The following is a 13,699-nucleotide window of genomic DNA, read 5'->3' on the forward strand; positions in this document are numbered from 1 at the left end:
CGCGCCAGGGGCTCCCAGCATCTGTGTCCAGACAACCCGTGCGCGATGCGGCAGCGCAGGCAGGGAAGCGGCGCGGCATCTGGTCTTTACGGTGTTGCTGCTTCCGTCCTCGCAAGGCTGGAGCGTCGGGAAGGTTCTCTTAAGACTCTCGTCTATGGAAGTCACTTCCCGGCAAGTTGACGTTAAAAGAAAAAAGGGAGGGGGTTAATGGATCCTCCACATGCGAGGGTAGACTATCTTTTGAGTGCTAGTTACAGGCACTGCGGGACGACAGTTACCTTCGTGTCTGCTTGTGGATTTCTTTAGGAAGCAGGCTGAAGGAGATCAATGAATATGTCTTGGTGTAATTCAAAAAAATATCTTCCTATGCTCAAACGAGGGGCGATGATGCCAGCGATGTGTGGGCTGTATTCGCATAATATGTTTTTAGTAGGGCAAGGATGTCCTCGAGTCGAACTTGACACTTGGTAATTTTATAGTTTCTTGGCACAGTACAGATGTGGTTTGCCACTGAACTTTTCTAGGATGTTTTATCAATTTCTCTGCCTAGTATACATATTTGGAATTCCTTGGTAGTCTCCCATCCCAGATGTAAACTAGTCCAGCCCTGCTTAATCGTAGTCCAGAGAAGATCAGGTGCTGCTTTGTTTTGACAAACAGCACATTTACCACAACTAAACTCAACCATAGTTTATGGCATTAACCCAATTTCCTAAATTTGCACAATACTCCAGATTTCTTGACAGTGTTTGCTTAGAACCTTTACTGATTCTTCTGATTCCATCAACAACATTCCTTTCATTTTTTGCAGAATACCCGGCTGCTCTATGCACTTGTTTCAGAAACCCTTCGCTATTCTGCTATACTGGATTCCATCTTAGATGCTGCTGGTTTGTTCCGTGCTGAAAAAAAGCTGCAGCCACATCTGGCCAAGGTGAACAGGTGGGATCATTCCTTATGACAGTGTTTCTCAACCTTGGCAACTTTAAGATGTTTGGACTTCAACTCCCAGAATTAGTTTGGTCTAGTGGTTAAGGCAACGGGCTAGAAACCAGGAGACTGAGAGTTCTAGTCCCACCTTAGGCATGAAAGCCAGCTGGGTGACCTTGGTACAGTCACTCTCTCTCAGCCCAACTCATCTCACAGGGTTGTTGTTGTGGGGAAAATAGGAGGAGGAAGGAGTATTTGGTATGTTTGCTGCCTTGAGTTAATTATAAAAATAATAAAGATGGGATAGAAAATAAATAAAACTGGCTGGGGAATTCTGGGAGTTGAAGTCCACACATCTTAGAGTTGCCAAGGTTGAGAAACACTGTCTTATGAGAAGGCTGTAGCCATATTTCTTAAAATCCAGATTCCCTGAAGTTGCTTTGCATTTAGTAATTGCAGGCACCATTGTGCATGGAAATACATGATCAGTGCCTTGTAAGTGACTTCAATCCACTGGGCTGCTCAGGTGGTCAGTTCTGAGGGAATTGGCAACAGCAGGCCCTCTTTCTGGTACCTGACAAGTGTGGAACAAAGGGAAAAGGAGAAGTCCAGCAATAAGATTTGAGGGGAATATAGAAAAAGTATGCGATGTCAGCCATTTGTTTTGAGTTGGATTTGTTTTGTTTTTTCTCCTTTGCCATTCTCTCTGGCTTGCTCTCTCTCCACCCAGGCATTTCTCTGGGATTTGTGGGAGACAGGAGATTCCTATATTCCAAATTCATTAGTCTGTTTCTTGTATGTGTTGTTCATATTACAAGGAGATCATTGCACTTAGCTAGAATACTTTAATCAGTGTGGTATAATGGCAAAGGTTGGGTTAAGATTGAGGGCACTCAAATTCAGGTCCTCCCTCACTACAGAAAGGCATTGGGTGACATTGGGCCCATTATTCTTTCTCAGCCCAGCTTGTAATTTGAGAATAAGGTGAAATCCCCATAGAAGCTGTCTTGAACTTGTGGAGAAAAGGTGCCATTTAACTATGATAAGTAAATATATCCATCATCCCAACAACATTTGGTGTGCCTTTCAGTGCCTTCTGTGAAGGTTCCTTCTTTCTCTCTCTCTCACTGAAGAAGTGTTCTTCCTTCCTTGCTGATGCTGTCCCAGGGTGGCCTGTGCATCTTCTAAATCTTCTTTAAAAAGCTTTCTCAGATACTGTACAGTTGATGTCTCCTCGGTCCAGTCCAGCTGGATGTAGAGCCAGATGTTCCATTCCTGGTGTAATGATTGCCTACCCTAATAGACTCAGACTCACAAGCAGGAACTTAATGATATCTGATTTATTAAAGAATAGTATGCAAATACAGAGAAAGCTGAGAATGAGCAAAAGCGCACCAAATACAAACTAAAAACCCTCAGCTCAAACGTAATCCCTCCCCTCGCCCTGCCGTTGCAAACTCCCCCGCCCCCCCCAGGTGCTGGTAACCGTTTCTGCTGATGTCCTGGGAAAGGAACCTTGAACACACGAGATAACCCAAACACATTCCAATCCAGCTGCTAACATATAACAATCCCACGAGATGGAATCCTCCTCCCCTCCCAGATGAAACACACATCAGCCAAATGACATGCGAAAGGTTACGATGTACCGGCAACATTGAAACGGTGAACATGACATACCGCCCCCCCAAAACATTAAGGAGCAGGTTTGAGAGGATAAGCTAGATGAAAGCGTCGAACTAAAACAGGAGATCGTACATCATGGGCAGACACCCACTCAGGGTGGGGAAAGTGCTTCCACCGAATAAGGTACTGCAGGGTGCCACGTAGTCGGCGAGAATCAAGGACCTCCTTCACCTCAAAATGTTGCTGTCCGTCAATCATGATCGGAGCAGGAGGTGGGGGTTGTGGATGCCAATGATCTGAGTGGTTGACAGGCTTGAGCAAGCTGCAATGAAAAACAGGATGTAAATGTTTCAGATTGTGTCGCAAATCCAGTTTAAACGTGACAGGGTTAACAACTCCCACAATGGGAAAAGGTCCAACAAACTTAGGAGCTAACTTCTTCGAGGGCTGAGGGGACTTAATGAACTTAGTGGAAAGGTAGACCTTATCACCAACTTTAAAAGCAGGTTGAAGGGCTCGTCACTTATCAGCATGCAGTTTATAGGCAGATTGGGCATCAGCCAATGCATGCTGAATCACTGGCCAGGAATCTGCCAGTTGAGCAGCCCAATCAGAAGCAGAGCAGGGCTGTGCGGGGGGTTGAGGCAACTCAGGAATGGGAACAAAATCCCGGCCAAAAACAGTATGGAAAGGGGTGTGCCCTGTGCTCTGATGGACGGCGTTGTTATAAGCCACCTCAGCAAAAGGTAGCAGATCAACCCAATTATCCTGCTGATAGTTGACAAATGCCCTCAAAAATTGCTCCAGGGTCGAATTAAGAGCTTCTGTAGATCCGTCAGTCTCCAGATGCGACGCAGTGGACAATGCCTGCTTGGTGCCCACCAGCTTCAAAAATGCCTTCCAAAATTGAGAAGTGAACTGTGTCCCGCGGTCCGTGATCAAGCGGGAGGGGCTCCCGTGAATCCGGTAGATGTGGATTAGAAAAAGGCAGGCCAATTGCTGAGCAGACGGAATAGAAGCACACGGAATGAAATGGGCTTGCTTAGAAAAGTAGTCCTTTACCACCCAAATCACAGTCTTTCCCTGACTAGGAGGCAAATCCACAATGAAGTCCATGGAAACCTCCTCCCAAGGACGGGAGGGGCTGGCCACCGGCTGCAGCAGCCCTTGCAGTTTACCCCCCTTCCGTTTTGACATGGCACAGACAGGACAAGAAGCAACATAACTTTTTACATCACGTCTCAACGTGGGCCACCAAAATTGGCGGCGTACCAGATGCAAGGTTTTGACAAACCCAAAATGATCAGCCACTTTATTATCATGAGACCTAATCAAAATTTCCCTTTGCAAACTGTCAGGGACATAGAGGCGGTTTTTCTTGCCCGGAATGAATTTCAACTTAAAGTCACAGCGACTGAAAAATTGAGCCCAGCGGATCTGCTTAGGACTGAGCTTATGGGGCGTGCTGAGTGCTTCCAAATTTTTATGGTCAGTCCAAACCTCAAAAGGACATTTAGCCCCCTCTAAGAGGTGGCGCCATGCCTCCAAGGCAGCCTTGACTGCAAAAGCTTCTTTCTCCCAAACATGCCACTGCCTTTCCATCTCGGAAAATTTTCGGGACAGATATTGTAATGATTGCCTATTCTGACATACTCAGCCTCACAAGCAGGTTCTTAATGAAAACTGATTTATTGAAAGAATAGTATGCAAATACGAAGAAAGCTGAGAATGAGCAAAAGCGCGCCAAATACAAACTAAAAACCCTCGCTTCAAAACCAGCCCCACCCTTCCTCCCTCCTAGCAACCACCCCCTCCCAGGTGTTAGCAACCGTTACCCACATCGGCCTGAGACCTTGAACAGAGTCACTAACCCAAACATACATTCCACAGTTGCAGTAAGAAGATTACAGCCCGGCACGGCTGGAAATTTCCAACCCGCAAACACGGGTTAGAAAAGTGACATGCGAAACGTTACGATGTATACAGAACATTGAAACGATGAACATGACATATTGCCCCTCCTAAAAAATGCAAAACCAAGGAACAGGCTTATCAGGATAGGCAGTATGAAAACGGGTAAGGAACTTTGATTTATTTGGAACAGAATGCAAAGACCGAAAAAGACGAGAATGAACATGCAGCATGCCTGGCGACTATATATACACATCGGGCGGTCCCCGCCCCCCCCTTCCCACCCTCCGTTGTCCCTTGAGTCACCCCGGAATGCTCGATGGGTGACCCTGGGGTGAGATTGGGGCTAAGTTTGGCAGTTGGTTGTTTGCCGTTAGAATGCCCCGTCTGCTTCCCGGGTCTTGGCGCCTCGCAGAGCCGTTAGAAGTTCCTTCTCTCCTTCCTCCCCTGGAAAGGCATGACCTCCGTTGCGATGCGTTTTTGGATTGCAACGAGGTCATGACATACTGCCCCGAAGGAGACTCTAAGGCGCGGGGTTAACATGATATCCCCTCGCCAGCAACGGCAGCCGCCGCCGCCAATTCACGCTGCTCCTACAAGCGCCCGGCCCCGCCTCGTGCCGCCCCAAGCCTCGCGGTGATGCCTCCGTCCCCCATCTTCGTGGCCTCTGCATCCACACCGGTTCAGGGGCGGGCTGGTTTGCCGATGGGCCTTGGTGCGCTCTGCCTTCCGTTGCTTTCTCCTCCTGCACTTCGCCGTGGTTCTTGTCTCCGATACGAATGGGGTAGGGAATGAGCTATGGTGTGCTCCACCCCCTGCCGCTGCCTCCTCCTGCGCTCTGCTTAGCCGCTGAAGCCAGCGTGTTTCCATGGCGCCGAGTCGTGCGCCCGCTTGGACGCCGCCCATGGTCTGGCCGCTCCGCTTCCGACCTCCAGCTCTCGGGTTTGTGTCTTTGTTGCTGACACTCACCCGGCAACCCTCCGGTAGCTCTGAGAGTCCTGCAGCACCCGGTCGCCTCCCCTTCCTCCTCCGAGACCAATCCTGGATCCTCCTGGGCTTCCTGCCCCTCTAGGAGTCTGATCCCTTAGCGATCGCTCGGACCGCGGGGTAGGACGACTTGCCACCGTGTCTCTGTTAGCCACCTCTCCGTGGGTCGAGTTGTTCCGTCGCCAGCCTGAGTTCCTCACAGATGTCGTCTCTGGATAGATGCTGGCAGAAAGCTGGGATTCTCAGCTTTATGTAATGATTGCCTATTCTGACATACTCAGCCTCACAAGCAGGTTCTTAATGAAAACTGATTTATTGAAAGAATAGTATGCAAATACGAAGAAAGCTGAGAATGAGCAAAAGCGCGCCAAATACAAACTAAAAACCCTTGCTTCAAAACCAGCCCCGCCCTTCCTCCCTCCTAGCAACCACCCCCTCCCAGGTGTTAGCAACCGTTACCCACATCGGCCTGAGAAAGTAACCTTGAACAGAGTCACTAACCCAAACATACATTCCACAGTTGCAGTAAGAAGATTACAGCCCGGCACGGCTGGAAATTTCCAACCCGCAAACACGGGTTAGAAAAGTGACATGCGAAACGTTACGATGTATACAGAACATTGAAACGATGAACATGACAGATATGCACACGGCTTCAGGTGGTCATCAGCATCCGCTTGCAGCAAGAGCGCTCCAATTGAGAAATCGGAAGCATCCACTTGAACCACAAAGGATTTAGTGGGATCAGGGTGTTGAGGAATGGGTTCAGCAGTGAACAGGCTTTTAAGTTTGTCGAAAGCCAACTGGCATTCAGGTGTCCAATTGAGCAATGCCCCCGGGTTCTTTACCTTACGTGTGTCCCCCAACCCCTTCGTACATAATAAGTCAGTGAGAGGCAATGCAATTTCTGCAAACCCCTGGATAAATTGGCGGTAATAGTTGGAAAACCCAAGAAAACTTTGGAGCTGCCTGCGGGTACGCGGGCGCTCCCACCCCAAAATAGCTTGAATCTTCGCAGGATCCATTTCAATGCCCTTGTCAGAAATCCTGTACCCCAGGTAGTCAAGCTGCGTCTGATGAAATTCACACTTAGAAAGCTTAGCATAGAGCTCAGCCTTTCTCAGTTTGCTAAGCACCTGTTTCACCAAGCGCTCATGTTCCTCCTCCGTTTCAGTATAAATCAAAACATCATCCAAATAGACCAGTACACCCTTGAACAAATGTTCATGTAACACTTCATTGATCAATTGCATGAACACCCCTGGTGCACCCACCAACCCAAAAGGCAAAACTTTATACTGAAAAGAACCCAGTGGACAATTGAAAGCAGTCTTCCATTCATCCCCCTCCCGTATGCGGATACGGAAATAGGCTTCCCGCAAATCCAGCTTAGAGAAGATTTTCCCCTTAGTCAGATGTGCTAACATGTCTTTTATTAACGGCAGAGGATATTTGTTTAATATCGAGACCGCATTTAATCCGCGGTAATCTGTACAAAGTCTCAATGTCCCATCCTTCTTCGCTCGAAACAAGACGGGGGCGCCCACTGGCAAATTTGCTGGTTCAATAAAACCCCTGGCCAAGTTTTTGTCCACAAACTCCCTCAACGCCGCCAGTTCCTTTTGAGGCATGGCATAAATTTTTGGTTTGGGCAGTTGAGCGTCGGGGACCAACTCTATCGCACAGTCAGTTTTTCGATGGGTTGGAAGTTGGTCCGCTTCTTTCTCACCAAACACATCTGCAAAGCTTTGGTATTGCTCCGGCAAGCCCTCCAGTGGTGTGACAGCGAAATGCGGGGTTGCTGCCACCACCCTCCCCACTGCAGTCTCCAGAGCGTCGTCCTCCCCAGGGGCTTGATAGAAACCATCCCCGAAAGTCAAAGTCCTGTGCACCCAATTTATATGTGGGTTTTGTTGGACCAACCAAGGAATCCCCAGAATGACTAAGGGATGCCCCACAGGCGCCACCACAAACAGCAGCCCCTCACGGTGTCTGCCCATTTGCAATGCCACCATGCCCGTGAAATGGGTGACTGGTTTCCCCCCCGCCGTAGAACCATCCAGCTGGGTGAAAATCATGGGACGTTGCAGTGGAAAGCTGGGTAACTCCAAAGCAGCCACCACATCAGGGTGCATCAAGCAACGCAAACACCCTGAATCGATCAATGCCCAAACTTCAACGGTTCTTGTGCGGGAGCCTAGCTTCACTTTCACTGTCAGTGTGGGATAGTTGCCACTCACCAAAATATGTTCGTGCCCATCCTCCACCACCTGTCCACAGGCGCTCTTTAGAGCAGGTGGCTGGCGTTTCCCGTCGGCTGGTGTAGATCGGGCTCCCCCTCGCCCCCGAAGTAAGGAACCTCCTCCACTTCAGTTTCAGCCATGGCTGCCTTCATTTTCCTGGGTAGGGAGGGAGATTTCCCCGTCGGCTTCCCCAAACGATCATCGGTCTTGCCCTTCGGGCATGCCGCCGCTTGGTGACCTTCCTTTCCACATCGGAGGTATTGCCCTTTTGCATAGCGGTGCTCCCTCTCCTCCTCCCAGGCACGTTGACCGGACTTTCCAGTGGGCACAGCAGTGCGGGAACCCTTGCTGAGCCCAGAATATCTCATCACCTTCCTGTGAGCGAAGGTTTCATGGGCATGCTCAGCCTTCCCTGCCAACTGTATCCATTCATACAGGGTATCTGGGTCATCCCTGCCGAGCGACCACCTCAGGACCTCCATATTCAGACTGTCCTTAAAAAGTTCTATTAAGGTAGATTGGGACCAATCCTCAACCTTCCCAGCCAGAGCCTTAAATACCAGAGCATAGTCTGCTACCGATTGTGGCCCCTGGCTAAGCTCCCTCAGCGCCCGTTTTGCCCTTTCTTTAGCTAACGGGTCTTCAAAGTGTAGCTTCAACGCCCACAGGAATTCTTCGAACTCCTCCAGCTCAGGGGCATCTGATTGACATAACTGCACATACCAATCGGCAGCCCGCCTCTTGAGCTTAGTGGCAATGGCATTAATCTTGGCTCTTTCTGAACGAAAATACGGTTCCCATTCATCCATATAACTCCTTGCTGTCCTGACACTTGCATTGGTAAGGAAGAATGATAGCTTAGCTGGATCTCCATCAAATTTAACTGTAAAGTCCTTAACCCCCACTCCGGGCGGTCCCTTCGCCACAGCTGGGCGGTCGGACTTTCTTTTAGCTCCCAGGGATCTCTGCTCTCGAGGAGGGGACCTTGAAATTCTCACCCTCGGCACCCTTGCCTCCTCTCTGCACCGGGTCCTACTCCTTTCCTCCGAAGAAGGTGGGGGCGAAGAAGGAGACAAATGCCTATTACTAGACTCCTCTCTCCTCCTCTCCCGGGGACCCCAGTCCATTGACATTTTCTGAAACATAAATTCTAGTGACTCCAATTTGGCCTCCACCAGTCTTATACAGTCAGGAGTTTGGGAATCCTCCTTTCCCTCCTGCCTCACCACAGTTGGGGAACTCGGGTACTGCGGTTTCCAAGACGTTTTGGGCATCCCTGGTAGGGGTCCCTGTGTTTCATCCCAGGTGACCAGTTCGCCTGGTGACTCGCCAGTCGGTTCAGGGGCTCTTTTACCTCCAACCTCCTCTTCTCCCAGGCTGGAGCTCGACACCTCCCGAATTTCTGAGAGCTCCCGAGTAGGGACCCTCTCTGTTCTTATCACCGTGGAGTCGGGTTCCCCCTCGCTTGATTCCTCGCTTTCCGTGGTTTGGGGATTTGGTTTGCTCATCACTAGCACTTCTCCCTCACAAAATAAATCTGGAAAGGGGCTAACGGAAAAAATTTTGAGATTCTCAGCTTTATGTAAGGATTGCCTACCCTAATAGACTCAGACTCACAAGCAGGAACTTAATGATATCTGATTTATTAAAGAATAGTATGCAAATACAGAGAAAGCTGAGAATGAGCAAAAGCGCACCAAATACAAACTAAAAACCCTCGGCTCAAACGTAATCCCTCCCCTCGCCCTGCCGTTGCAAACTCCCCCCCCCCCCCAGGTGCTGGTAACCGTTTCTGCTGATGTCCTGGGAAAGGAACCTTGAACATACAAGATAACCCAAACACATTCCAATCCAGCTGCTAACATATAACAATCCCACGAGATGGAATCCTCCTCCCCTCCCAGACGAAACACGCATCAGCCAAATGACATGCGAAACGTTACGATGTACCGGCAACATTGAAATGGTGAACATGACGCCTGGGCTCTGATCCAGGCTATTTTCTCCTGCTCCTTTTTCTTCCATAGGTGCTGGTATATGACTTACTCTTTGGCAAGGGGCTTCGTGGTGGAGGTCGTGGGAAGGCCCTGGTATTGAAGCACCATGCGCGTCTCCAGGCTGAGCTTGCCCGCTTGAAGGTCCAGAAGAAAGTGAGCCGCAATGAAGATCTTCTGCCGCCAGCTGGAGAAGCTGACCAGGGTAGGTGCTTGGAGCTTTTGGAGGAGGCCAGAGGGTTTAATTGAAACACGGCGGCAGCATCACACAGGTGGCAACTGGAAAAATAGGAATCAGAACTTTGTAGCTTTTGGAAAGCCTGTTCTTCAGGCTCTCTCAATGTTTGGGGACCTCTTGGTAGCAAATGTGCAGGCTTTAATACTGTTTTATCTGGAACTGTGGACAGCTAGCCAGCCAGCCAAAGCGAAGCTGGATTTGCATGTTGTATTAAGCCATAATGGGATTTATTTGGTTTGGCTTAATGTGTTGTGTGAACCAGCCATTGTGGTTCATAAAATATGGCTTATGAGTTACTGTGCTGTCTGAACCCAGCCAACTGTAGCTTACTCAGGCCATGATTAAACAAACTATGACTTAGTATAATGTGTGAACTAGGGCAGTGCCCTGCAGACAGCTTTCTTCCATTCTGGCTACAGTGTCTATTCTGGCTGTGTGAGATGTTGCTGTTGCCAGATCAAGATGAATACAAAAGGCAAAGCAGTTAGATTACTATGTTATGGAAAACCCAGGAACTTGATTTCAGACAATTCCTGTCTCTTTGTTTCCCAGCACTTCAGATGCCACGCTACATCCGAGTGAACCCCCTGAAGACGTGTGTGGATGATGTCATTGACTACTTCAAACGCCAGGGTTACTCTTACCAGGGCAAAGCATCCCGGTTAGTTTAGTCTTCCCCACCCCCTGTTCCCTGTCTCAGAAACAGGCAGGCACTCTGTCTGTAGCCTTCAGTGTTTGAACCTTGGGGAATCTACAGTTGTGTGCTGTTCCTCCACTATTGTGCAGCCACAAGGAGGAGACTGAAAGCTTCCATTTTCATTCTAGCCTATCTGCAGTTTAGCCTAAAAGGCTAACTAGAGTCCAACCTGGTTACAGTGGATGAGAGACCACCAGGAAATGCCAGGATTCTAGGCTGGAGGGAATTTGAGAAACACCTCAGAAGTAGGCAGCTGCAAATCACCATTGTGCCATTGCCAAGGAGACAACAAAGACATGCCTGTGGCTTGAGGGAGACTTTGTTTAAAACTAGCTAGTTATCACTAGCTATAGTTAAGCTCAGTTTACCCCAATGAGGGTAACAGAAGATGCTGCAGTTAATTAAAAAAAAAAAAAGAAGATGCCCTGACTCCTTTTTGGGCCAGGTTGAAAGAGGAAGGGGGATTTGGGGTCTGGGGGAAGTTAGTTTTCATCCTCATAATACAAAACTAGAGCTGAATCTTGTCTCTGGAGCAGCCAAGTGTCTCTCTCCCCTCCCACAGGCCCTTTCCTGGAGCGATTGTTGCTTGTTCTTTTATCTCTGGTTCTACTTTCCTGCTGCAGAGAAAGAGGCTCTTGACCAGTGAGGAAGCATCTCTCTATGCTTACCTGGAAGCCTCGAAGAAAGGCCCTTTCTTCATTAGTGGGCAGACTTCTTTGTGCCATGCTGCTTGCATTCAGAGAGCTCTGCTTTCTGGCTCTGCATATCTGGTAGGAGAGAGTTTCCTACTTTGGGGAAGAAGCAACAGCTCTCCATCTTTATTACTATCATTTTCAGAATGGAGGAAGTTATCTGCTTATCAGGGAAGAAATTCCTGCTGGACCCCCATCTTCCCAACCTGCTGATCTTCCCTCCACAGACAGATCTTCATGAGAACCAGCTCTATCAGGCTGGGCACATCATTCTCCAGGACAAGGTGAGTATGGCTAGAATAGGACAGATGCCTGAGGACATCTCCAGCTGGACCAGAGGGGAGGGCTGGTGGAGCTGCTTAGCTGCCAGCTGGTCTGCCTTGATGGAGTTGCCTGGCAGGGTCAGGCTCTTTGATGGCCTCCCACTTCCTTCTGAGCACAGCTTCTGGGTGGCTTCAGCCCAGTGACATCTGCCTTCACAAGAAAGAAAGAGCTTTAGCTTAGAGCCTTTTGTCTTACGCTGGTCAGGAGGGCTTGATGCGGGTGGATGGACTAAGAGTCAAGCAGAGGTGAACAACCTTTTGATGGCCAGAGGCCACGTGGAGCATTTTTTTCCTGCCTAGGGGCCTCAGTGAGTGGAATGGCCATACAAGGATTTTCTGTGTTTCTTTCTTCTTTGGCTTTGAGGGGGTAGAGGTGGAACTGTTTTTTTACTATGTTATTTTTTACTGTATTAAACTGAACACACACAATTTTAGGTTTTATACCAGTATTTCACAACCTTGGCAACTGGAAGATGTGTGGACTTCAATGCCCAAAATTCCCCAGCCAGCCATGCTGGCTGAGGAATTCTGGGAGTTGAAGTCCACACATCTTCCAATCACCAAGTTGAGAAACCCTGCTTTATACTATAGTTTTGAAGTGTTTCCCATTTCATCTTGTGACAACTTACCACTTTTCATCTTGTGATAAATTCTCCAGGCGAAATACATAAATGTCAACTTAGCTTTAGTAGGCTGTTTATTTGCCAGAACAAAAAAAAAAAGAAACAGAGATATTAATTTTTTGACTGAGGGCATGCATGCAGTGGGCATTAAATGTATCTTGACATGTTTGAGAACCAACCAGTGGGAGCCAGTTTGGTCTAGTGGTTAAGGCAACGGGCTAGAAACCAGGAGTCTGTGAGTTCTAGTCCCATTTTAGGCATGAAAACCGGCTGGGTGACCTTGGGCCAGTCTCTCTCTCTCAGCCCAACTCACCTCACAGGGTTGTTGTTGTGGGGGAAAAAGGAGGAGGAAGAAGTATTGGGTATGTTCGCCGCCTTTAGTTATTTATAAAAATAATAAAGGTGGGAGGGAAAATAAATAAAATAAACCTGCTATTGAGGCCAGGGAATATGTAAAGAGGGTGTCTGGTCTGCCATGTGAGGGACTCATGGCTAAGTGTGTGTGTGTGTATTTTAACCCTAGGCTAGCTGCCTCCCGGCCTTTCTCCTGAGCCCCACTCCAGGGTCCCATGTGATTGATGCCTGTGCTGCTCCTGGCAACAAAACCAGCCAGCTGGCTGCTATCATGAAGAACAAAGGGTAAGGGGAAGGAAGGGCAGTGCCATTTATGGAGTCCTTGGTGTCCTTGGCACTGATGGTGTTACCTAGTCGGGCAATGAAATGTCTGCAAGCAAACAACCAAGCTCAGAGAGCACCAAGAACACCACAGTTCAGCCCTGAGCTACAGATACTCTCTATTTATTTATGAAAATGTTTTAGGCAACATTCTAGGGTACAGAATCCTCTGTGGCAGTTCACAGTACAACAATAATTTCTAGAAAGAACAGATCTGGGTGATAACGCAGCCAAAGCAGCACTTACGTTAGGCTGCCAGACAATCCTGGAATAGATTTTGGGAGCATCTGTTCTCCAGGTTTGAACGTACCAGCAAGTTTTTCCCCCCCCATTTTTTCCCTCTCTTCTGGTAAATTTTGCAGTTCTGATTGGTGAATTGAGGATTGTCCCATTCTTAGTCCCTCCCGCTGGTGCTATTTAGTATTGTGTGTCTATCTCTCCATCTCCCTTGCAATTTTTTTGCCCCAGGCAGTCTCCTTTGCTTCCTCCTTCTAGAAGAGGCAGCAGTGGAGGTGAAGAACTTTTGCAGCCTCCGTCAGCCTCCCCTTTGAGAATGTATTCCTTCTGCAGACGTCCCAGTCCATAGTCACCTACAGTTTCATCCCAGTTGGAGGTTGATTAAAAAAAAAGAAAAGAACAGGAACACTTGTGGTTGACCGATGCAAGAAAGCAGAAGGCAGTTTCAAAGCTCTTTCCTACATTTCTTAGCTGCTTAGTATCTGCTTTCTTCTCCCAGCAGCTCTTGGCTCTGCAACGTTTC

The 13,699-nt window shown here is 48.5% G+C and overlaps 1 protein-coding gene across 1 annotated transcript in view; it reads left to right on the top strand.

Annotated features, from left to right (window-relative positions):
- Positions 1-13,699, top strand: part of NSUN5 (NOP2/Sun RNA methyltransferase 5) — an 18,770-nt gene continuing 5,071 nt past the window's right edge. The window contains exons 1-6 of the mRNA XM_063299174.1: positions 1-171; positions 812-934; positions 9,725-9,896; positions 10,482-10,590; positions 11,464-11,602; positions 12,788-12,903. Coding sequence (XP_063155244.1) covers positions 46-171; positions 812-934; positions 9,725-9,896; positions 10,482-10,590; positions 11,464-11,602; positions 12,788-12,903 — 785 coding nt within the window. The 5' untranslated portion in view covers positions 1-45. The remainder of the gene's footprint in view (positions 172-811; positions 935-9,724; positions 9,897-10,481; positions 10,591-11,463; positions 11,603-12,787; positions 12,904-13,699) is intronic.

This window comes from Candoia aspera, chromosome 1 (genome assembly GCF_035149785.1).
Source record: "Candoia aspera isolate rCanAsp1 chromosome 1, rCanAsp1.hap2, whole genome shotgun sequence".
Taxonomy (NCBI): Eukaryota; Metazoa; Chordata; class Lepidosauria; order Squamata; family Boidae; genus Candoia; species Candoia aspera.